Source organism: Ruditapes philippinarum, unplaced genomic scaffold (genome assembly GCF_026571515.1).
Source record: "Ruditapes philippinarum isolate M1 unplaced genomic scaffold, ASM2657151v2 ctg758_1_1_1_1, whole genome shotgun sequence".
Classification (NCBI taxonomy): Eukaryota; Metazoa; Mollusca; class Bivalvia; order Venerida; family Veneridae; genus Ruditapes; species Ruditapes philippinarum.
This window is the reverse complement of record NW_026865780.1, coordinates 57,502-81,366: the sequence shown is the minus strand read 5'-3', so window position 1 is coordinate 81,366 and position 23,865 is coordinate 57,502. Positions and strand designations below refer to the sequence as shown.

The 23,865-nt window shown below is 34.4% G+C and overlaps 1 protein-coding gene across 1 annotated transcript; it reads right to left on the bottom strand.

Annotated features, from left to right (window-relative positions):
* Positions 1–8,386: 8,386 nt before the first annotated feature.
* LOC132730296 (uncharacterized) lies at positions 8,387–13,390 on the bottom strand. Its single transcript, XM_060716189.1, has one exon. The coding sequence runs from the start codon at positions 13,239–13,241 to the stop codon at positions 9,492–9,494; it is 3,750 nt and encodes a 1,249-aa protein (XP_060572172.1). The 5' UTR covers positions 13,242–13,390; the 3' UTR covers positions 8,387–9,491.
* Positions 13,391–23,865: the final 10,475 nt, after the last annotated feature.

Below are 23,865 nucleotides of genomic sequence, written 5' to 3'. Positions count from 1 at the left end.
AATATGTACAACAAATGTTTTTTTACATAATAATTAAACGTTAAAATAAATGCATTTCTTATTTAAAAAACTGGCTTAGACTTTATCGAAAATAATTTTCTAATAACCTCCCGTTATTTACATGAAATGTTAAATTCGGTAATATATTTACAAATAATTCTTTTTGGAACTTAGATATTGACAAAATTTTAATCTTCATTTTAACTTCAGTTTTATAAAACAAGAGCCGGTTGAACCGGGTGATTTCACCGAATAGGTTTTGGAGACAGGAAGGTATACCTCTTGTAGTGTCAGAGTTATGTCACAGACAAAGTTCAAAGTGTAAAAACAACCCAAATCTGGTGCACGACACATTGTCTCAATATGGTGATCATTTCTGTGAAATAGTTGTAAAATCCGACTTCAATAACGAAGTAAGGGGCCGGACACGATTTTGCTGCAAGGTCATGCTGTGACCTTGACCTTTAAGGTAGCGACCCAAATGTTTCATGCGACACGTCGATTCAATATGGTGATCTTCTCTGTGTAATAGTTGTTAAATCCGACTTCAAGTAACGAAGTTATGGGCCGGACACGATTTTGCTGCAAGGTCATGCTGTGACATTGACCTTCAAAAAAGCGGCCTACTTTCGGAATTTGCAATTAACAGCATCAGAGTCTGAAAATTCGCTACCATTACTTGTTGGGTCTGACGACCCAAACAAATAAAATGCTTTATTTATTATATACAGAGAATTAATACAAATATACATGATTAGTCATTTTAATTTATTGCTGAGTTTATTATATATAAATTATATTGACTTGTAGTATTTTCACTCGATATATGAGATGTTTGAAGTGCACTTGATGTCACATATTTACTGTTTTTAAATTAAATGAGCCTTGTCACGACAAAACTAACATAGTGCGTTTGCGACCAGCATGGATCCAGACCAGCATCCGCGCAGTCTGATCAGGATCCATGCTGTTCGCTATCAGTTTCTCTACTTGTTAAAAAGTTTGTAAGCGAACAGCATGGATCCTGATCAGACTGCGCGGATGCGCAGGCTGGTCTGGATCCATACTGGTCGCAAACGCACTATGTTGGTTTTGTCGTGACGCGGCTCATTAATATGTTGACAATCAAAACTATGATATCTCCTTACTATGTATCAGCGATTATGATTTCTTTCTGTTTAGTATGTCAGGTGTGTCATTTAAAACACTGAGAATTTGTTAATAAAACACCGAGTATATGTAGAATATTTGCGACACACAAGACCATAATGCTTCTATAATGTGATGTGTGGCCTTTAAAATATATTCTGGGCTTCTTTGGATGCAGTTCACATACACGTATTTTGTTTGTTTTTACTCAGACAAATTATTGTTAGTTTTCATGACGTTTATGCGATAGTCAACGCAATATTTCAAGCTAAATCTTTAAAGAAGATACACAAAATATGAGATTTAATCATACGTGCGCGCTACGCATAAAACAAAACACCCTATCATATACCCGTGTATCTCAATAGGAAGATTTTTTGCAAAAGAAATACTTGTCTCTATTTCACCGTTTTTTCATTACCGTCTAGTTTTATAAGGCCACTATGTTACCAAATTATAATACATACAACAGCTTCGCAGGCCGCCAATGATCATTATCTAGCTCATCAAAAACAATCCTTATTTCTCAAATCTAAAGCAATCCGTTAGTAGTTTTGTGCATCCATTATTATCTATGTATAAAGGTGTGCATAAACCTTAAATATTATTCCAGTTTGTTGATTGTAAGGAGTTTCAAAGAATGACATTATTTGTGTTTTATATAAGTTTTTCAACGTGTGGTTACAGCAAAACCCACGATCAGTTACTGTGCGTTGGGTTTTCACTCTGTGTTCCTTTTATATATCAGTTCCAGGAGTGATTCCTGCATGTTTCATTCGACACAGCTCATGGCTTACATCATTTCGACTGTCAACTAGTATTCAAACGTGCTTGTCGAAACAAATTCTTTGTACGTAAAGTAAAATATTCAACCAATTTGGTTTGCTCAAATGTGGCTATTTTACAATTTTAAATTTAATTTTGTAAAAGAAGAAGAAGAGGAAGAAGAAGTCACAATTTCGCTATAAAGGATTAAGAAATTATGACTGCAAGTACAATACTAAAATGAAGTAAAGATGAGGTCCTTTTGTGTTAGAAAATATAAGAGTTTTGACAATTTTCATCTGAGAAAACGTAGATGCATTGTAGGCCGTGATTTTTAAAAAAACACATTATATATTAGCAATAAAAGCTTGATAGCTTATCAGGCACTTGACCTGGACACTTACTTTTCAAAGAAATGGCTTTAAAAATGATTCAACACAATTTACAAGTTCAATTGAAAGAGCACTAACTGATGTAAACATAAATACACAAAATAGTTCTTATTGTTTGCCCTTACATATTAATATTTTTTTCCGTTCAAAATATTTCTGTTATCATATTCTAATAACATGCCAAGTTTAAAGAAATTCTATAAAACAGTTTTAATTTTGCCTATATGTCTATATGAAAATTCCCGAAAACGTCTTTAAAAAGGATATCGTGAAGCACTAAATGATAAATTATTATTATCATTAATAAATTGGGTTCTGCTTGAAAAATAATATACAATAATAATATATGGACTCTTTAGCAAACTAGTACATATGAATTAAAGAACGCACATTGGGCTATTGGTGCTTTGCGAAACGGAACGAGGGGCACCATATAGGGAAATTATGATTTCAAGTGTAAATTTGGAAAATCAATATAATCATAATAGTTAATAATATGAACTCTTTATAATCATAGTCGAATGATGTAAAAAGTCCTACAGAAAACATTAAAGTTCAGTCTTGTTCCGTTACGTTAGGCAAAGTACCATTACCCACACGGGTATTGATATTTTGCGAAACGGAACGAAACAAAAATTAAAAGGGGTTAGACATATCGGTGAAAAGGAATAAAATCCTATCTTTCATTTGTAGTTAAAAGCATAACACTAATTGATTATAAATGCATACATCTTTTAACGAGCACAATGAACCAGAGAGCAACTTTATAATATTATGATGTACCGGTCCGGATAAAAAAAAGTACTTAACATAAGCTGTCGAATGTAGCACGTTAAGAAATGAAAATAAACTCGTCTTTTTTCGTTCTGTTACGCAAATTACCAATACCCACTCAGAATTGACCAGTACTTTGCGAAACGAACGAAACGAGAAAAAATAATTAATTTACATGAACTGTTTTTCAGGAATTCACATCTAATAATCGTTTTTGTTTGCATGTACAATAATGATCGCAAGTATTTGCAAGTCAATATTGTTCAAGTAATTTGCGACAGCTCATCAACTCCATAACTTATTACTGGTACCATGTAACACTTTACTAAATGTAAAGGCACAGTTTCTTATTAAATGTGGCTAGTCGATGAATGTCCCCGCTTGGAATGGATGGAACAACTTATTGCAGGTCAGGCCCACGGAAGGTGTCATATACCTCCCCTGCATCCAGTCTAGGCTGATGCTGCTGGAAACAATACCCATTAAAGTAATTCACCGAGCACTGAACGCACTAGTCGTGATGTCAGCTGCGGCCGGAATCAAACCCGGATCGCTGTTATTGTATTCCAACCTGCTACCCACTGCGCAACTGACTCCCTATGTATGAATAATGTACATACTCTCATACTTTCATAGATACAAGTACCTTCGTAAATAACCTCGACATGCAATACTGCCGGGTATATCGAATAATCATTTATGGTTTTATATAATTTATGTAGTTCGAGCCTGGATCTGCAACTCATCTTTTCATGTATTTAAATAAGGAGGATTTGTATGTTTATCTCTATTTTAAGTAAATTTGTTGGAAAAGTTCTGAAGAAACAGTTTTTAGGAATGGACAGACAGACGAACTGACAGACACTCTGAGGGTAAATCTTTATGGACGCTAGATTTATAACCATTGTCATATTATTAAGATATTGGTGTTTGAAGTAAATGCTATAAGAAATGAAGAATTTGGGTAAAAAATTATAGTTTCTAGAAAAAATAAGTTCAAGATAGTCAAGCTACAGTATTGAACCGTCTCCAAAATGATTTGACTGATAATGATACACATATATATTAAGTTTAAAGTAGATACAGTAAGAAATACAAACAAATTATAAAAAAAACATCATTTTTTCATGAAAGTTCAAGGGGGGTCAATTCTGATAATTTTTGTGCTAGAGTTGTAATATTATGATGTGGTTGATGACATATATTTGAAGTTTGAAGCAAATACCTTAAGAAATAAAGAACTTATAGTGAAAAAGCGAGAAAAATAACTTGAATCAGAAATCTTGACGAGGTCGCCGACGCTTGGCGAGTAGGACAGCTCTCAATGTACTCCCTATAGTGAAGATTAAAATGATGTGCATAATTTCCATACTGCCATCTATGCATATTTAAAGTTTCATAAAAATATTTTCACTACCTTTTGAGTAATCAAAAATACTGTTATATTTAACATATTTTATAGCTATTTGTTGCCATAGCAACCAAAATTGTTCAGCATAGAGAGAAAAGAAAGAGACGTGCATAATCTCCAGACTGCTACCTACACATATTTCAATTTTCACTTTTTACGTTATCATTGGATCTATTTTGTGTGTTAATTAACCATATTTTCAGTCTATTTGAAGCCATAACAACCAAAGTTTTCAACATAGGAAGAAAAGAAAACGACGTGCATAATCAAAGTGCCATCTATCCATATATCAAGTTTCATAAAAATATTTTCATTACTTTTTGCGTTATCGCGGGTTCCAGTTTAGTGGACGGACGAACTGACAGACGGACGGACAGACAGATGAAGGGAAAACCTAAAGTCCCCTCCGGTTAAACCGGTAGGGTACTAATAATATATTTCTGTAACTTTTAGGACAAAGTTCAATGTAAAACACTTTTTGTGTTTTGCTAACATTCAGATTTAAATCCTGGGTATTATATAGATTTCTTGGATCAATTAAATTCAATATTTCAATGTCCCATCCATGAAAGATGAATATTCCACGATTTGTTTTCCCTTTGATCTTTAAGTTACTTAAATCACATATCTCTTAATTTAATTCCCGAGTCATTGTTTTAAATACAAATTTTTACGAAATGTTAAGTCAGATTATCACAGTTTAAACATTGATTTTGCACTACTTCCCTCCAAAATAAACAGAAACAATATACATGTAGTAAATTGCGAGTTAAAATTCCACATGGCAGACCATGTAATGTACAAAAGTACTTATTGAAGTGTATATTTAAACATTAGAATACCAGAAGCTGAAATAAGTTCATTCTTGTAATTTTATTAGTAAAGTCAAGTATGTAAAATTGTGATAAATATGGACCCCTCAAGAAGCATCAGAGTTTGTGTGGAAAAAAGATGAGAAAAAAATGACTTACAAGATGATGTCTATGACGGAAAATGTCTATAATCAATCTGCATTCATTTAAACCCAATCAGTTGACTAAATCTCATTCCGTTTCGTTTCGTTTCGCAAAGTATCATTACCGGTGTGGGTATTGATACTTTGCGAAACGAGACGAAACCATACAGGAAATGTTAATTTGGTTATATGTATTATGTAATTCAAGATGCTGAATATAAAAGTATAATAAGAAGGAAAATCATTTTTCAGTACAATTGCAGTTACATGCAAGAATCTTATTTAAAATGGCAGTGTGGGCGAGGACTGGTAATCTAAGGATTGATGACCGCGCGGGTTCAAACCCTGTTAGCAAGCCGTTTTATCTATATCAAAATGATGAGAGATTTGTTTCTTTTACTTGTTTGTTTCATTTTACGCCTTTCCCAACAGTATTTCAGTCATATAGGCGGATAGTTTCCTAACCATCGTTCCTGGAGAGTTACAAAAGTACTGGACTACCTTCCTCCGTGCTAAACTACAAAAGCATCTCCCGGGGATCGAACCCAAGCCAGAGAGGTAAGTGGATTAGAAGTCATCGACTCTAACCCCTCGACCACGGAGGCGATTATGATGAGAAATAATATAGGCATGATATATAACATGTCCTAAAGCCTTATGTTGCACCTTCATTCTCATAACAGTACTTTTCAAAATGGTTTCTACCATAGGAACCCTGGAACAGGACCGCATATTGCGGCGCATAAATCCGAATCCGTACCAGCTTTACATATTATTTGTCCGACCTTTGAATATCTTTTCATATTATGCGGGCGGGTGGTCTTTAATTATCTAATCTAAATTTGATATAATCTGCTAATTTAAAAATCAGTCAAATTTACGGTATATTGAAAAAAGACAAAGAGTGACATCCGCCATTTACCGCAACGTTCGGCGTAAGTTATCCCCTTGATATGCTTGATTTTTGTTTTGATTTTTCTAGTAATGAATACCGATTTTTCTAGTAATGAATACCAGATGAGTGCCTAAAATATTTATCTATGGATCATGTTTTAATATTCCCTTTTTCAGTTAGGCAAAATCAGTTGGACCATTCTCCATTTTAACAAATCAAAACACGAATACGCTCGTTATAATTCCGCCTATACATGTCAACACGTGTAAACAATAAACCGTTAACGTTATATCCGGACGATACCTGATAGTTGAGAAAAATAACGGGAACAAAATTCTGAAAAATATAGTAATCAATTGCAGCCAAAGGGGAAAAACTCATGCCGAAAACGTTGCGGCGTAATGACGGATGTCACTCTTTGTCTTTTTTTAAAATACCGTAAAAATTGACCAGTTTTAAAAGAGACAGATTGGGTTCAATTGATAATATCTTTTTTGAGTCCAAATACTCGGATAATACTAAAAGATATTTAGATGTAGCAGCAACGTTTTTAAAAACCGTTACACGATCGAAAATATACGCCGCAATCTGCGGTCCCGTTCTCGAGTTCCTATGGTTTCTACGTATACGAAAGCTCCCATGATGACTGACTAATAAACACATCTACGTAATGTTAGTAAATTGTGATTTTTATCCCATCAATTTCTGCATTTAAAGGCGGGCGTGGTCAGTAGATTGCATTTGCTACAACATTAGCTTCGCTTATGCCTTGCTTGGCTCCCACTTGTATTATTCATAGACACTGTACTGTATATAGTTCCGTTTAAATGTTTTACTATATATAACATAAGACGGTTAACGGTTAAACAAGGAGCTCATGATGGCCCTGGATCGCTCACCTGAGATTAATTGCAAGGAAAGATCACACTTTTTATTTTGCAATGTTAAAGTCAGCTGATGTCAAAATTCTAAAGAGGACACAACTGAGATTTTCAAAAATGACACGAATACTATGCAAGTCTATATAAATTAAGTGCCCCCGGGCGGGACCAATTCTGATCGCAGGGACATGACATATATAACTTTTGAAGAAGACTACAATGTGATGCCAAATATCTAAGCTCTAGTCATTGCAGTTTCATAGAAGTATTTTAAGATATTTTTACTATACGCGTCCATGGCCGAGTGGTGAAGTTCGTTGACTTCAAACCACTTACCTCTCACAGCTGTGGGTTCGAATCCCGTCAGGGACTTTAGATTAATTTTGATTATTTTATATGACTACGGAATGTCGATGGTTCTACTCATGTACCCGTTCTTGCCTGAAATAATGCACGGAAGGGCACCCGAGGTCTTCCTTTACCATTAAAACTGGAATATCGTCATATGACCTATACTGTGTCAGTGTGACAAACAAACAAACTACACAGGACAACCTTTATCTCTGAGGCATGATTTATGTAACTTTTGAAGATGACCACAAGGTGATGCTACCTGCCAAACATCTAAGCAAAAGAAGTCTTTTAGATATTTTATTATACAAGACAAAATATATTAAGTGATGCTGGCATGACAAAAATGTAGACCTGAGGGCCAGGATTTGTATAACTTTCGTAGAGGTCTACTAAGACATTGTAGTTTCATAAAAGAATACTTGTTTTTTCCTATAAAAGCCTATGTAAAATAAGTGATACCTAGGCCAGGGCTATTTTTAACCGAAAGAAAAATAATTAAAATTATTTCACAAAGCTAGAAATCACGTGACATTACACGTTTTATTTATGACGAACTGGATTGAGAAAAAAATATTTTTCTTAGACTGCAAAGTGATATTCTCTATTATGCTACAGATTCATTCTTAGATATACATGTGGTCATTGTCACACAATTTTGGCATATATGACTTGCCAAAACCTTAAAAAGTAGTTTTTACTATTAATATAAGACAAATTAGCAAACACTTTCTTGAGACAAACAAACGTAGTTAATGCATAATTTTCATCAGTACATGCTTTATGATTGTGCATAAAGTAACAAGACCTGTACACTTCTAGATTGTTTTAATTGAAATATAATTATTTTGTTTCAAACGACAATAACGGTCTGGACATGTGAAAAGCAATCGCCTTTAAGAGACATATTAAAGTATAAATTTTCTAAAAAAAAATTCTAAATTTTGACAATATCAATACAATATCTTTCATAGTTTCAATGTTATTCAAGTCATATTTAAACAAGTGGTTTCTGTTAGTCACTAGTGTTGGTAACATCACATCAATGAAATGAACATGTTTTATAACTATACAATCAATCAATCAATCAATCATCATCAACAAATACAAACATATAAAAATGAATTTATATCACACAATCATATTATTCACTCATTAACAATGATTATCAAGCACACATATATTAATAAACAGTAACATACATGTAAATAGAATTTCTACCACCAAATTGTATTTTTAATACTATCATATTAAAAAATAGAAATATGGCATAAAGCAAGTGTGTGCGTAATTCTTGATGAAATGACTACGTAAAATTTCTTTTATCAAATCATGTCAGAAAGCAAAGGCAGAAAATGTCTAAGAAACGGGTATTTTCGATAGTAAATGTGTGTAATTTAAAACATAAATGCGATACATATATAGCACATATAATACATCTGATGCAATATCATGTATGAAAGACTATATATCTCTATATCTTTTTTTTCTTCATAACATTTATAAAAAAATACATTCATAGTTATGTAGGATCTATCAGTACATAACAATTAAAAGAGGACAAGTCACATTGGAGGTTCCAAGATCATCGCCATATGAATACATCAGTACCGTTTATGAACAGGAACCTGCAGCATTTTCAATTCTGCCGTTTTGGGCTTTCTTTAATGATTTTTTTCTAATCTTGTTTACACAACAATTAAATTTATATAAGGCATATAAGACAAGACAAAACAACTTTTATGCATCTAAAATGTTTGGCAGAGACTGTATGTCTCTTGTTGTTTCTGATGAAAACATGAAAATATTCATAAATCAATAATGTTACTGTACAAAATGTATAAACTGACGTTGTGTGGCTTTTCTAAATATTTTCACAATTCAATCATATGATCATGTTTAACATAAGCAAAACCGATCACGATTTATTTGATTCATTTCTACTTTGTTTAGGTTGTTTCTTTGCTTGAAATACAATTTCGCACCTCGGGCACATGATTTCTGTGTCACAAGACCTTTTCTCTACATTTTTCTTACACTGAGGGCATTTCTGCTGACCAATTAATTTTACATTAAATGCTTCATATCCGTGTGATAAACTGAATCCAAGTAAAAACTCTACTCGATGGTTCTTATAGCTTGATCCTTTCAAATTCCCTTCTGATCTCACAGGAACAAAGAAAACTTTAATTGAAACTTGGTTCTGAGGACCTAAATCCAAATCAATGTAACCACCAGCTGGTTTATCATTTGGTGCGCATATTGTTCCTTTCTGAACTTCAAGTGTTTCGAAATCTATTCCTAACTTTATATCTCTGCCTTCCATTTGGCCAAAGAAACGGAGTCCTGACACAAGTTGACGTATATTATTTTCAGTTTTACCAAGCCACTCTCTTGGATATCGGGGTTTTGTAACATATTTTGACCGTTTAAGCATTTCTTCCTTTGTATTCTGTGCATCAAATAACACTGTCGAATCGCCCTGTGATTCACTGTTTCCAATTCCGTGCATACTTTTAATTACAAAAAGATAGAATAGAGAATGAGGCGTATGCAAACGGTCATGCCACAATTGCACCTGTTGTAGAACTTTGTCGACAGCATAGTCCTTCTTAAAAAGAGGATGCCGTATAGCCACTAGCCATTCTCTGTAATCTAGGTCCATTGCCCTTTTGTTTGGAAGATTACTAGGGCATTCATTTTCGTAGTCTTTGAAATTCTTCTCTAACTCTTCTACTATAAATTCAATATCACCCACATCAGTAACATGCTCAAGAATTCCATAAGAGCCTGGCTTGCAGTACTTTATCTTCACTTTAGCTATTTCCAACCGCCGTGAAAAAGCATCTTCTGCATGCATGCGTGGAAAATTGCTTAGCGTCAAATTGAATAAGGTTGAATACCAACCCATTAGCTTGGATACGCTTCTATCCATCTTTTCTGGTTCAATATTGCTGAAGCAGGACAAAAATAGGTCATCTACTAAAGGAATACATTCCTCCACAAACTGGCCTATCTCACTGTTTTGTGTTTTTCTATATCGGTTTACTCCACCTCTATAGCCGCTATGGCGCTGAATGTATTCACAAAACATCAGACGCACTTGAATTTCGCCTATGTAACCGAAACTGCCCTCGCAACCGATAGGTGTTATATCCCTACACTTGGAAAATAATGCACATGTTTGCTTCACCTTCGGCAGGAGAGTTAGTGTAATTTCATTGAAATTGTTTTTGGTCGGTATCTTTGCTGTGTCACCAGGATATCTGCCAGTGTAATTAGCAATCTGTTTTAACACCATGTTTCCATACATATGGTATATATGCATCAGATCAAGTTTATAATTCAACGGAATGTCATTGAATGAGAAGTCTTTTGATACATTTTCAGATTGTATTTCGGACTTACATATCTCGAGAGCTTCTTCGAAACAGTTCTCAGCCTTTTGAGTTTCATCGGAGCGGCAATGGGTATATAACCTTCCAAGATGGGCTCGGAATTGTGCTTCCGTCGGGAAAGAATCTGTCAATGCTTGATATATGTTAAATCTGTCTGTGTAAGGAGGATTTGAACATGCGTCTTCGAGAATTTGCGAGAAACGTTGTTTTTTTATTGTTACCTGTGTTTCGTTTTCTCCAGCAGCTTTATTGTCACGCAAAACAAAAGTTCGCGTCATTATGGATGAAATTGTTGAAGAAGGTTCTTGATTATTTAGTTTCCCTGCTTTTTGAATAAAATCAACAGAAAAGGTACCCAGGTTTTTCTTGCTTTCACCGCTTAATGTTGGTGCTGATACCCGTTCAACCTTTTTTGGAAAAACCAAAACTTGGTCCAAAATTTCCTTAGCTATAAAGTAATGCGCTATTCTCACTACATTTTTCCTGCGATCTTGTGTATCTCGTACCAGCAGTTCTTGAACATCCTCTGGAAAGTCAGCAAGCGTTGTTACATTTTCAGCATTATCCAGTTCTAAAAGATGTGCAAAAAATTGGCAAGGGAGTGATTCCTGTCCATAGTAGTGCACTAGCGACAAAAATGCTAAGGCTTTCTGTCTTGTATTTACCAAATTTCCTTCATTCATATCTAACTTTAGATAGCCTTGCACATAAGACTCGATGCCTTTGTATTTGTAACTATGCATGGCGAATCCGTAGTCGAAAAGAGAGTGTTCTTGCTCGTCAGATACTAAATCCTCTAAGTTACGTCTTTTTCTTTTCGTATCACAAAACTTGCTGTATAAATGTTTCAACTGTTCTGCTTCTTGCCTACTTAGCGTACTATGAAGCCAGAAAACTCCTTGCCTCTCTGATTTTCGCAGATGATGTGGCATGTTATTTCTCTTTACATAAAGAATTATTATGCAACAATGTTCACCTAACATTCCTTTCAGGGACTCTACCTTTTGCTCATCGCCACCGTCAATAAGTATTAGGATAGGCATGTGTGTTTTGTCGGCAAGAAATTCAATTTTCTCTCCTATGTCAAAGATGGGAAAACTTCCTCTTTGCTTTAAATGTACACAAGGTACTTCACTCATCAATGACCATACTACTCTCTGTGACAAAGTGGTGCCTCCAGATCCAGGATTGTGAAATAATGTAATGCATCCGGAGCGACATAAAGAAATATGTCTGGTTCTTATATAATTTATTATATCGTGAGATATGTCACGCTGTATATCAACACGTCCGGGACCGACTTTATACCACCAAGACCAAGGCAATGTCCCGCCTCTGAAAAATGTTTCCTCTTCTTTTTCAAAATCTGTTGAACTAGATTGTATACCTGTTTCGTTTGTCAAATACAGAACGTTGAGATCTTCATTCAACCACTGAGCCTTTTGGTCATTTATTTTAGGATCTTTGGTATGATCTGCTGTAGGGAGCTGATACCTCGATGAACCAATTTTCGGCAGTGGTTTACAAACGCATGCGATAGATTTACAAACGTCTGTAATGTCCATAGTGACTGTTTTAAAGTCATCTGCTAAAATATGTAATAAAGAATCAGCTTCCTTGGATTTCGTGGAACCATCATCGACAATTATGATCTCCTTTGGACAGAGTGTGTCTGATATCTCATTCACTACAAAGGATATATGTTTATAGTTAATCGATTCACGAGGCCATAATACTACAACAGTGAAGTATGTGTAAGTATCCCCATATCGTTTTAACTGCTTCAGTTGTTGCATTAATCTCGGCTTTGTTTTTCTTTTCCAAGTTTTGATGTCATCTCTTGTAATAGTGTCAGGTTGGCCTGAGCAACCTTTCATGCCAATCCAGTAGAGGGAATTATCCGAAAAAGTACATTTTTCTTCCTGCCAGCTAACAATGTGCAAAGAACGTCGACTAGAAAGTGATTCCTCTACGTATGATAAAAGGCCAGATACCCTACTATCTACATCAAAATCTAAAACAGTAATCCAGTCAACTAACCCAAATGCATCAAGATCATTTAAACCAGAAGTTCTGTCAACGACCAATATGAAGTTACCTCTGTCAAAATTTTCTACATAATTTAGAAATGTCCGGATATTTGACGGAAACTGTTTGTCTTCGTTCTGAGCTGACTGAGTTTGGAAAACCTGAACAAGATTTTCTGCCACTATAGTTTGAGTTTGACTTGACTCTTCATTGACATTCAGTGTTGTGCCTGTAAATATCATTTATATGTAGACACAACATATTAAATGATAATGATTAATGTTTAGTTAACAATATAACAATTAATCCTGAATAAATGGTGGGGAGGGGTTCATAGCAGCCGCCTAAGCCATTAAATGCACCCGCAGTTCAACATGAGCTACACGGAAAATGTTAACTTAAAGATATACTTAGCTCAAATTTGATATTAGTATATATCGATAACTGCTACACAGTCTCTTTATAAATATATAATAAACATGTTTTGACTTCACACAAAGAAGATATGCTATGTTGTAAACTCTACACACTATAGGTGGTCTCAATATGAATATTTTGTGTAATTAAAAAAAACCTGGCAGTTTTTTAAGCAAACAACCAACTTTACTTCACCTGTAATACGAAACGCAGCTTCCCATACATATTTCCGAATTCGTAATCGCAATATATATTATTTTAGCAAGAATTTTATAGATTTTTATTAATTTCTGTGATTAAAATATTTTACTCAACGATGAGTATAGTATATCTTTAAAACTTGAATGTAGTTATTATATCAATAGTATGACACGGTATTTATATACAAAATGTATTTTCATGCTCATTCACAACAATGTCCTTAAAAAATGATACAACAGTAACAAAACATTTATATTTCTGTCTAAACTTATTAAAAAATCAATGTATCAAATTTTACGAAGCGTGTAAACTATACAATAATTTAATTAACGACGCCCTCTTACAAGTAGTAACAATCAAGAAGTCATCGTTGGAGCATATCCATTATAATACGAAAAAGAAGGATATGTCAACATAAAACATTATTGGTTATATTGCTAAATTGTGAATGTTCTTAAATTTAAAGATTATAACTTTTATTCTGTTAAGTTAATAAAAAAACAAAACAAATGTTGATATAAAGATTCTAGAAACGAGCAGTAAGCAATATAACCAGTGCTCAACTCACGTATGATTTAATCACCTTTAATTGTTAATCCTTTAGTAGATCCAGAAGAAGCCTTAACGCGTTCGTAGATGATATTTTCATTTCCAATTTGAGCATTCTTTGCATGTATATTCTGGATTACAGCTATCCCTGGTTGTTCTGCAAAATCATTTTAATCGGTTGTTTAAAATACTTTAGTCTCTGACACTAAATGTAATAAGGTAGAAACCTACTGATTCATTTCAATATGTAAGAAAAGTAAAACATGAGTAAAACAATTGCTACACAGCTAAAATTTAATGTCTAAGACGTTTGACAACTCACAAACTCTACGAGTGCCGACCGATTTGCAAGAAAACTTTGCATAACATTGTAATTGGTATAAAGTGGTCTGATAAAAATAATTTTATACCTATCAATTTTCTTGTCCCTTTTTCTTCTATCGAAGCATTGGCTGATTCTTCTGAAGAATATAACGTTAATTGCTTTATGTAAGTTCTAGGTAATTTAAACCAAGTGAAGATTTAAACCGGGGGGGGGGCAAAAATACATTTCTCACCTGAGGTCAATTTCTAGAAAGGTTATACATTTTGTCATGCGAAAGTAGCTTTTTAAGACATTTTAAAATACGTCTAAGATCATTTTATAGGATAGTACAAAATATTATCTTTTTTGTATTCATTACTTTTCCTCGAAGATAAGGTATGTTTTACTTAGAACAAGAAGTAGTGACAGTGTCTATAACACTACTGTCATGTACGAAGAGCACTAAATGTTCATTCTCATCGTCATAGCGTTCTTCCCGTGTTTCTTAATACATCTATATCATTGTCAATATTAAACGGTAATCATAATACATCACACACCATTTTTACTAAATTTGGACAACATATTGATTTTTTTGTTGTTCAAAAAGTAATGTTTATAAACATTATTGAAAGGTGAGAAGCATGTTGTGAAAAAAAGAAACAAGGCCATGATGGCCCTGAAATCGCTCGCCTGTATATAGGCCCCTTGGCCAAGGCCAACTTTAAACCAGGAGCTTTTATTTGAACAAACTAGGTAAACACCCATTAGATGATGTTTCATGATAAAAACATAAGCTCTAGCTCTTTTGGGTTTTTATAAGAAGATTTTTAAAGATTTTACTATATACATATAGGTAAAAACAATGACCCCCTCGGAGGGACCAATTTTGACCCAAGGGATTTTATTTGAACAAACTTGGTAGACACTCACTAGAAGATATCTCATGCTTAGTATCTGAACTCTAGCTCTTTGGGTTTTTGATAATAAGATTTTTTAATTTTTTACCATACACATATAAGGAAAATCAATTACCCCTGGGACGGGGCCATTTTTAACCCAAGGGCCCTTATTTCAACAAACTTGGTAGGCACCCATTGGAAGATGTTTCATGCTAAAAATCTTAGCTTTAGCTCTTGAGGGCTTTTAAAAGAAGATTTTTAAAAGTTTTTACTATATACATAATAGGAAAAACAATGACCCCCTGGGGCGGGGCCAATTTTTACCCAAGGGCTTTTATTTGAACAAACTTGGTGAACATCCACTAGAAGATGTTTCATGCTTAATCTCTAGAAGCTCTAGCTATTTTGTTTTTTTAAAGAGTACTTTCTAAGTTTTTACTATATACAAAAAAGAAAAAAATCAATGACCCCCTGGGACGGGGCCATTTTTTACCCCATAGCTTTTATTTGAACAAACTTGGTAGACATCTACTAGAGAATGTTTCATGTCAAATATCTAAGCTCTAGGTATTTGGGTTTTTTAAAAGATTTTTGTATAATTTAAGGAAAATCAATGACCCCCCAGGGGCGGGGCCAATTTTGACCCCAGGGCATTTATTTGAACAAAAGTGGTAGACACTGACTAGATGATGTTTCATGCCAAATATTTTAGCTCAAGCTCTTTCGGTTTTTTAAAAGATATTTAAGATATCTTAAGAGTTTTCTTTCGGTTGCCATGGCAACCGAGTTAATTCTTTGAACAATTTTTAAAGTTGACTACCAAAGGAACATTCCTGTGGTTTGGATGAAATTGGCTCGGTTTATGAGGAGATGTCGTTTAAAGTAAAGGTTTACGGACGGACGATGGACAGACGGACGACGGATGGACGGACGGACGCCGGACGAAAAGCGATCACAAAAGCTCACCATGTCACATTGTGGCAGGTGAGCTGAAAAAAGAGATAATTTGATTTCAGTAATTGAAAATTTTGATGAAGTGAATTTTGCTGGAAGACGATCTGCGAAAATTATAGCTGCTGGAATTAAATATGGAATAGTTAAAAACTTTCGATGACCACCACACTCACTCAAACGCGTTCTGATTTTTATGAAGTTTTGTTAATATATTGATTCATGTTTATTGTTTATACACAATTAAAACTAGGAATAAGTAAGTGGAGCACTAATAAGGCATCATGATCATGCATAGTTCAAATGTTGTTTCATATTGCGATTAGAAAAGAAGAGTGAAAACAAATCTTTAAAATTATTCGAGGACTGATTTAATATAAAGGAAATAGACCATGCCTCCTAGCGGGCAAGTTCAACGAATCAGAATTATTGAACAATCATTGTGGATAGTCACCCAATGATCAATAAAGTTAAATAATATCAAATTCTGTCACACCATTCAACAGTATATGAAGATTATGTAGAGCCATAATACCGCGGTAAGTTGATTAAGACTTATGCAAAGAAATACCTTCAGGTTCCAAAGTATTTGCTTCATCTTCGACTGCAGGTTCGTGTGTGTCGTCACCACCAGAGTTGGCTCCTTATGTAAATAAATATATGTATGATCAATGTCGTCTTTTTACGATAAATGTATATGCACAAGCTACCCAACTTTTATTTTCCGTTTGAAGATAATATTGTTATGTTTATGTGTAGATATATTTTCATTCTTGTACAGTATAACGTTTCATTTCATAAATTGTCTTCCCTGACTGAATATTTATTTACTTCAGGAATTATTTTACTTTTTTTATTTTTCATTGTGCTTTTATTTTATAATTGTATATTCCTAAACAAGGAAAGTTTACTACAATTCCATACACATTGTTGTCTCAAAAGAATATATAGCTTCTATATCAAAACTGAATCTAAACTTATAACTACTACTCTAAACGTTTAAATTATACCAATGATTTAAAACTGATAAAACAAATTAAACCTTTCTTGTTGATCTTTTTTCTGCGTTTCGGCATACTGAATAACCCTGTTGCATTTGATGATAATCTTTGTAAACTGACCTGTTAAAAGATTAAATTTGTTTGTAAGATTCACATACATGAAGCATGTAACAAAATAAAATTTGTTAGCTCTGCATTTAACAACTGTTGCTTTGTGATTCTGAATTTAAATTGATTTGACTAGAACAATAAACAAGAGTGCCATGATGGCCCTGAGGTCGCTCACCTGTATATAGCCCCCCCCCTCCCCTCCGGAGCAGGACCAGTTTAAACCACAGGGCTTTTATTTGAACATTGAAGACACCCATTAGAAGATGTTTCATGATGTTAATTTTTTACTACACATATATAATGAAAAGCAATGACGCCCCCCCACCCTCCCGGGAGGGCCAATTTTAACCCAAGGGCTTTTATTTGAACAAACTTAGTAGACACCAATAAGAAAATGTTTCATGCTAAACATCTAAGCTCTAGCTCATTGGGTTTTTTTAAAAGAAGATTTTTTAAGTTTTTACTATACACATACAGTTAAAAACAATGACACCCCTGGGGCGGGGCCAGTTTTGACTGCAGGGCTTTTTAGACACTTACAAGAAGATGTTTCATGCTTAATATCTTAATTCTAGTTATTTGTTTTTTTTCAAAGAAGATTTTTAAGTTTTTGCTATACACATTTAAGGAAAATCAATGACCCCCGGGGCGGGGCCAATTTTTACCCAGGGCTTTTATTTGAACAAATTTTGTAGACACTCACTAGAAGATGTTTCATGCTTAATATCTAAACTCTAGCTCTTTGGGTTTTTCAAAGAAGATTTTTTAAGTTTTTGCTATACACATATAAGGAAAATCAATTACCCCCAGGGCGGGGCCAATTTTGACCCCAGGGTTTTTATTTGAACAAACTTGGTAGACACCCATTAGAACATGTTTCATGCTAAATATCTTAGCTCTAGCTCTTTGAGTTCTTTAAAAGAAGATTTTTTAAGTTTACTTTATGCATATAGGGAAAATCAATAACCCTCTGGGGCGGGGCCAATTTGATCCCCAGGGCTTTTTTTGAACAAACTGGGTAGACACTCATTAGAAGATGTTTCATGCTAAATATCTTAGCTCTAGCTCTTTAGGTTCTTTAAAAGAAGATTTTTTAATTTTTTACTATATGCATATAGGGAAAATCAATGACCCTCTGGGGCGGGGCTAATTTTGACCCCATGGCTTTTATTTGAACCAACTTGGCAGACACTCACTAGAGGATGTTTCATGCCAAATATCTAAGCTCTAGCTCTTTGGGTTTCTTAAAAGAAGATATTTAAAGTTTTTTCTTTCCGTTGCCATGGCAACCAGAGTTCTGCATGGAATTAAATTATTTGAACAACTTTTAAAGGTGACCGCCAAAGATACATTCCTGTGAAGTTTGGATGAAATTGGCTTAGTGGTTTATGAGAATATGTCATTTAAAGTAAAAGTTTACGGACGGACGACGGACGGACGCCGGACGAAAAGCGATCACAAAAGCTAACCCTGTCACTGTGACAGGTGATTAAAAGTGTTATAAAGACATGCATAAAGTTAAAATGCGGTATTATAACTTTGTTTGTCTATGAAATATACACACAATATCTCCAATAGTATGCCTCATCTCAGCATACTGCATTGCGACCAGTTGTGACGATCTATGTTATACGAGATCCTAATTCGTATAGGATGGTTTCAATTTCGTTGAGGGGTGAAAAGTCTTACTGGTTTTAGGAAAAATGGTAGATTGATAGGTTAAGTGTCTGGTTAGAAATCTGTGAAGTGAAATCTTATGTTCTCTCGACGATATACCTACCGTATAATTACGATTTTTCTTGTAGGCAAATGTCATATGCTTAACTTCTGGTGACATAGAAAATAAGCTGATAGAATGTAATTAAATCTGTTTATATGAGGTCACGTCGATGTACGTAAATAGTGCTGCAGGGTAACGCTGGCTGGACAATATGATTTTTTTTCATTTATGATACTGAATTATTACACAGGTTCAACGCCATTAATATGTGAGTATGAGCACTTTTTAATTATATTTAATAATGAAACTTTAATTAGTTTCATACCAAATTTATTTTAGTTTGAATGCGTAAAACATATAGACACCGAATCCGTTCCTGAAACAAAAGAGCTATAAGCTTCGAAATATAGGTCTTTGTTGAGGTGAACACGATGCAATACATGAAAAAATGTCTTACTCAAGAAAAAAGCAGGGTTTGAACCGTTTATCATAAATAGTATTTTATCATTATTTATTGAGATAGTAGTTATGAAAGTGTGCGTCGTTAAATTATAGTAATTCTCATTGTTCTCACTCTTTATTAATTATTTGACATGAGTAAACATGAAGAAGTCCACTTTAATACCTTCATGGCATGAATGAATAAAATCTTCCACAAACACATCTCTAGTAGCCTCTATATACATTAAGTAGTGAAGCTAAAAGTAACCAACATATATATTTAACCTGTCTTTAGTCTATGTCACCCTTTACCTGCTAAAATTTTTAAATGGTTTTGCTCAGCTGTGAATTTGGAACAGTTTATTCAAATTCTGAAGGATTGCTATTAGATATTTAATGTATTTGTACAAATGAACTATCAGTAAGCAAATGGTCTGTCTGTATGGATGTGACCTGGCTCTGTACTGGTGGTCTTTTTAGGGTCATTAGTCATGTATGCCTAGCGCAATCCTGTTTAAATAAGCTCTTAGATTCAAATGTGTTTTACCTTACAAGTTAACGTAAAATAAGAAACCCCAAGGGATGGGTAAATCTTAAACCAAAGGATTATAATTCATTCAATTTTAGTAGAGGACAATAAGGTTGCGCTATTTTAAAAAAAAATATTTACAAGTTATGGGCATGATAGTTTCTAAGTTAAATATCTTTTGAATAAAAGTTACCTTCTTATATAAGAGAAATACATAAATTAAATAAATAATCCTTTTTCACCAGGTAAATTGCTACAGCCAAATATTTGTTTTCGTGGGGTTTCACATCACAATAACACAACAGTCATACTGAAATATTCAAGCTTTACTGTTGCATAAAATATGCAGGCACTTATCCTTCAATGGAATTTTAATCTTATTTTCTAACAAGATCAGAAGTAGGCAACATATGTTTGCAAATAATAATTTATTTCAGGAGTTACAATATGCAATCAAAATTCTGAAAGTTTGTCAGGATCTAATTATCATATGTTTCTTAATAAGTTCCGAAGAAAACTCATTGACTAGGTCGCAAAAAACTTGATTATATTCGCCGATAAATGGCGTTAAAACTGTGTAAATAATTCAGTACCATATATGAAATATGAAAAATAACATTTTCCGGCGTTGCCGCGAAGCATTACTCACATACATCGGCGTTACCCCCAAAAAACGGCTTGGATCACAATTTATCATATGGTGGCTGATTTGTGCCATTCGTGTTTTCGCCCCGCGACCCAAGTAGAAAATTAACAAGAATTTGTAACAGAGTTACCAACGTCCCCCGCCTCGGGAAGTTTTAAATGAAGCATAAAATTGTGCTATTTCAAAAGATTGAGGTATGGATTTCAGGACTTTCAGTCCAAAATAATGATGAATGCTAGATCTGCAAATGCAACAATAAATTTATTAAAGAAATACTAGTAAAATGAAACATGGAATTTAAAATTCTATCATGTTAACCTTTGACCTCTAAGTGACCTTGACCTTGTAGGTAGGGGTGCAGGTGTTGTGCATGACACATCGTCTTATTAATATTAATATTTGTGCCAAGTATTTTCAAAATCCCTTCAACTAATAATGAAGAAGTTATAGATCAGACACAAAATGTTAACTTTTAACCTCTAAGTGTGACCTTGAACTTGGAGGTAGGGATGCAGGTGTTGCGCAAGACACATTGTCTTATTATAGTGACTACTTGTAGCAAGTATTTACAAAATCCTTTGATCTATGAAAAAGTTATGGACTGGACACAAAATATACCCTGTAAAAGACTATCTTAATCTTTGACCTCCAAGTGTGACCTTGACCTTGGAGGTAGGTGACTGGTTGTTGTGCATGACACATTGTCTCGTTATTGTGAACAATTGTCACAAGTATTTACAAAATCCCTTCGTTATGAACCGGACACGACATATACCATCAAATAGACAATGTTGACCTTGAATGAGCAAGTGCGACCTTGACCCTGGAGGTAGGGGTCTGGTTGATGCGCATGACACATCATCTTATTATAACAAACATTTGTGCCAAGTTATTTCAGATTTCTTTGACAAATGAAAAAGTTATGGACCGGACACAAAATATACCCTGTAATAGACTATGTTAATCTTTGACCTCCAAGTGTGACCTTGACCTTAGAGGTAGGTGGCCGGTTGTTGCGCATGACACATGCTCTCATTATTGTGAACAATTGTGGCAAGTATTTACAAAATCCCTTCAAAGATAAGAAAGTTATGGACCGGACACGACATATACCATCAAATAGACAATGTTGACCTTGAATGAGCAACTGCGACCTTGACCCTGGAGGTAGGGATCTGGTTGATGCGCATGACACATCTTCTTATTATAACAAACATTTGTGCCAAGTTATTTCAGATTCCTTTGATAAATGAAAAAGTTATGGACCGGACACAAAATATACCCTGTAATAGACTATGTTAACATTTGACCTCCAAGTGTGACCTTGACCTTGGAGGTAGGTGACCAGTTGTTGCGCATGACACATCGTCTCATTATTGTGAACAATTGTGGCAAGTATTTACAAAATCCCTTCAAAGATAAGAAAGTTATGGACCGGACACGACATATACCATCAAATAGACAATGTTGACCTTGAATGAGCAAGTGCGACCTTGACCTTGGAGGTAGGGGTCTGGTTGTTGCGCATGACACATCGTCTTATTATAACAAACATTTGTGCCAAGTTATTTCAGATTCCTTTGATAAATGACAAAGTTATGGACCGGACACGAAAGTGTGACGGACGGACGGACAGACGGACGGACGGACAGACGGACGGAGCCTATTACTATATCCCCCTTTTTTCTTCGAAAAGGCGGGGGACAACAAGTTTAAAATGGCGGGGCGCGGAGCGAAAACACAATAATTAGCGAGGGCGCGGGCGAAGTTGAATAAATAAAACATCGTCCCTCAGGGTCCCACGCTTATTAGCGTGTTTTCGTCCCGCGACCCTGCCGTTTTAAAAAGGGCACATTCATGCCGCAGCAGCAAGTATTTATGGGTGTGACTAATAAGTGAAGTAAAACTGTCTGTTATCAACCTTGAGCTAAAAATAGCATGTAGTGTTAACGTAAACAAAATCAGCTGATTTGACACAGGAGTAAGCTGATATCATTTTCATTTGTGTGAATTCATTAGTAAAGTCAAGTACATGTATACAATATGGCATGGATGATAACCATAGTCAACAAATTAAAAACGACTTCAAAAATAATATCTGGACAAGGTGGCTTGATAATGTCTTTAATTTATCAACATTCACTAAACCTCCTTTGTGTAAAATCAGCTGATTTTCTGCTGGTTAACACTGCATGCTATGTAATAGTAATAGTACATAAAAACGAGTTAGTTACGAGGATATAACACTTATAACACATCAAGGGGTTTTTCTGCTAAAAAATGGCGCGACCTTTAGGCCGAGACAATTTTTTTTGCAGAAACATCCCGAGATGTCGCCCCAGCCAGTGTTATACTCCCATAACTAACGAGTTTCATATGCTATAACTGTTTTATCGCAATGACATAATGTTTTCTTTTTTTTGTAATAGAAACAAATAAATAAATAAATAAATCGTAAGCTACATTACAGTTATTTGTGATAAGGCAGTTTTTTCAAGTTGTTTTCGCTGCCGCAAAAAAAAAATATACAAAAGACATCCAATGTTAGTGTTACCAAGATTGATTCAAGATTAAAGGGCTTTTTTTCAGTGGAAATAAGTCATTCAGCGGATGTACCTTTTGATTAAATGAGAGTATATTTCATTTCATTAATTATCTTTGTTAATATTTTTCATTGTATATTTATGTTTATTTTATTGATTCCATTTTATTATTATTATTATTTGCTACTGGGAATGGTCGTTACCACTGCCCCATTGGAGCCTCTATGGAAAAAAAACTGCATTGATATATACAAGGTGCGAAAAAAAAACTCAACCGATATATAACAGTCGAGTTTTTTTCATATATGAATCAATAAAAAAACTGTACTGTAAGCTTTCAAATGCTCATTGAAGTGTACTAGTAAGAGCAAAGGAAAAGTTCCAAACCATGCGATAATTTTAGCTCAATGTTGATAACAGACATTTTTACTACACCCACAAATATACTCGCTGCCGCGGCCCTTGTGTAAATAGGTTAGACAGATACGCGATATTTACATTCGCGTCATTTTCGAAAAATCAGTACATTATATTTTCTGAAAATATCACAA

Coding starts and splice junctions, on each gene's coding strand:
- LOC132730296 (XM_060716189.1), bottom strand. CDS start 13,241: ATGATATTTACAGGCACAACACTGAATGTCAATGAAGAGTCAAGTCAA.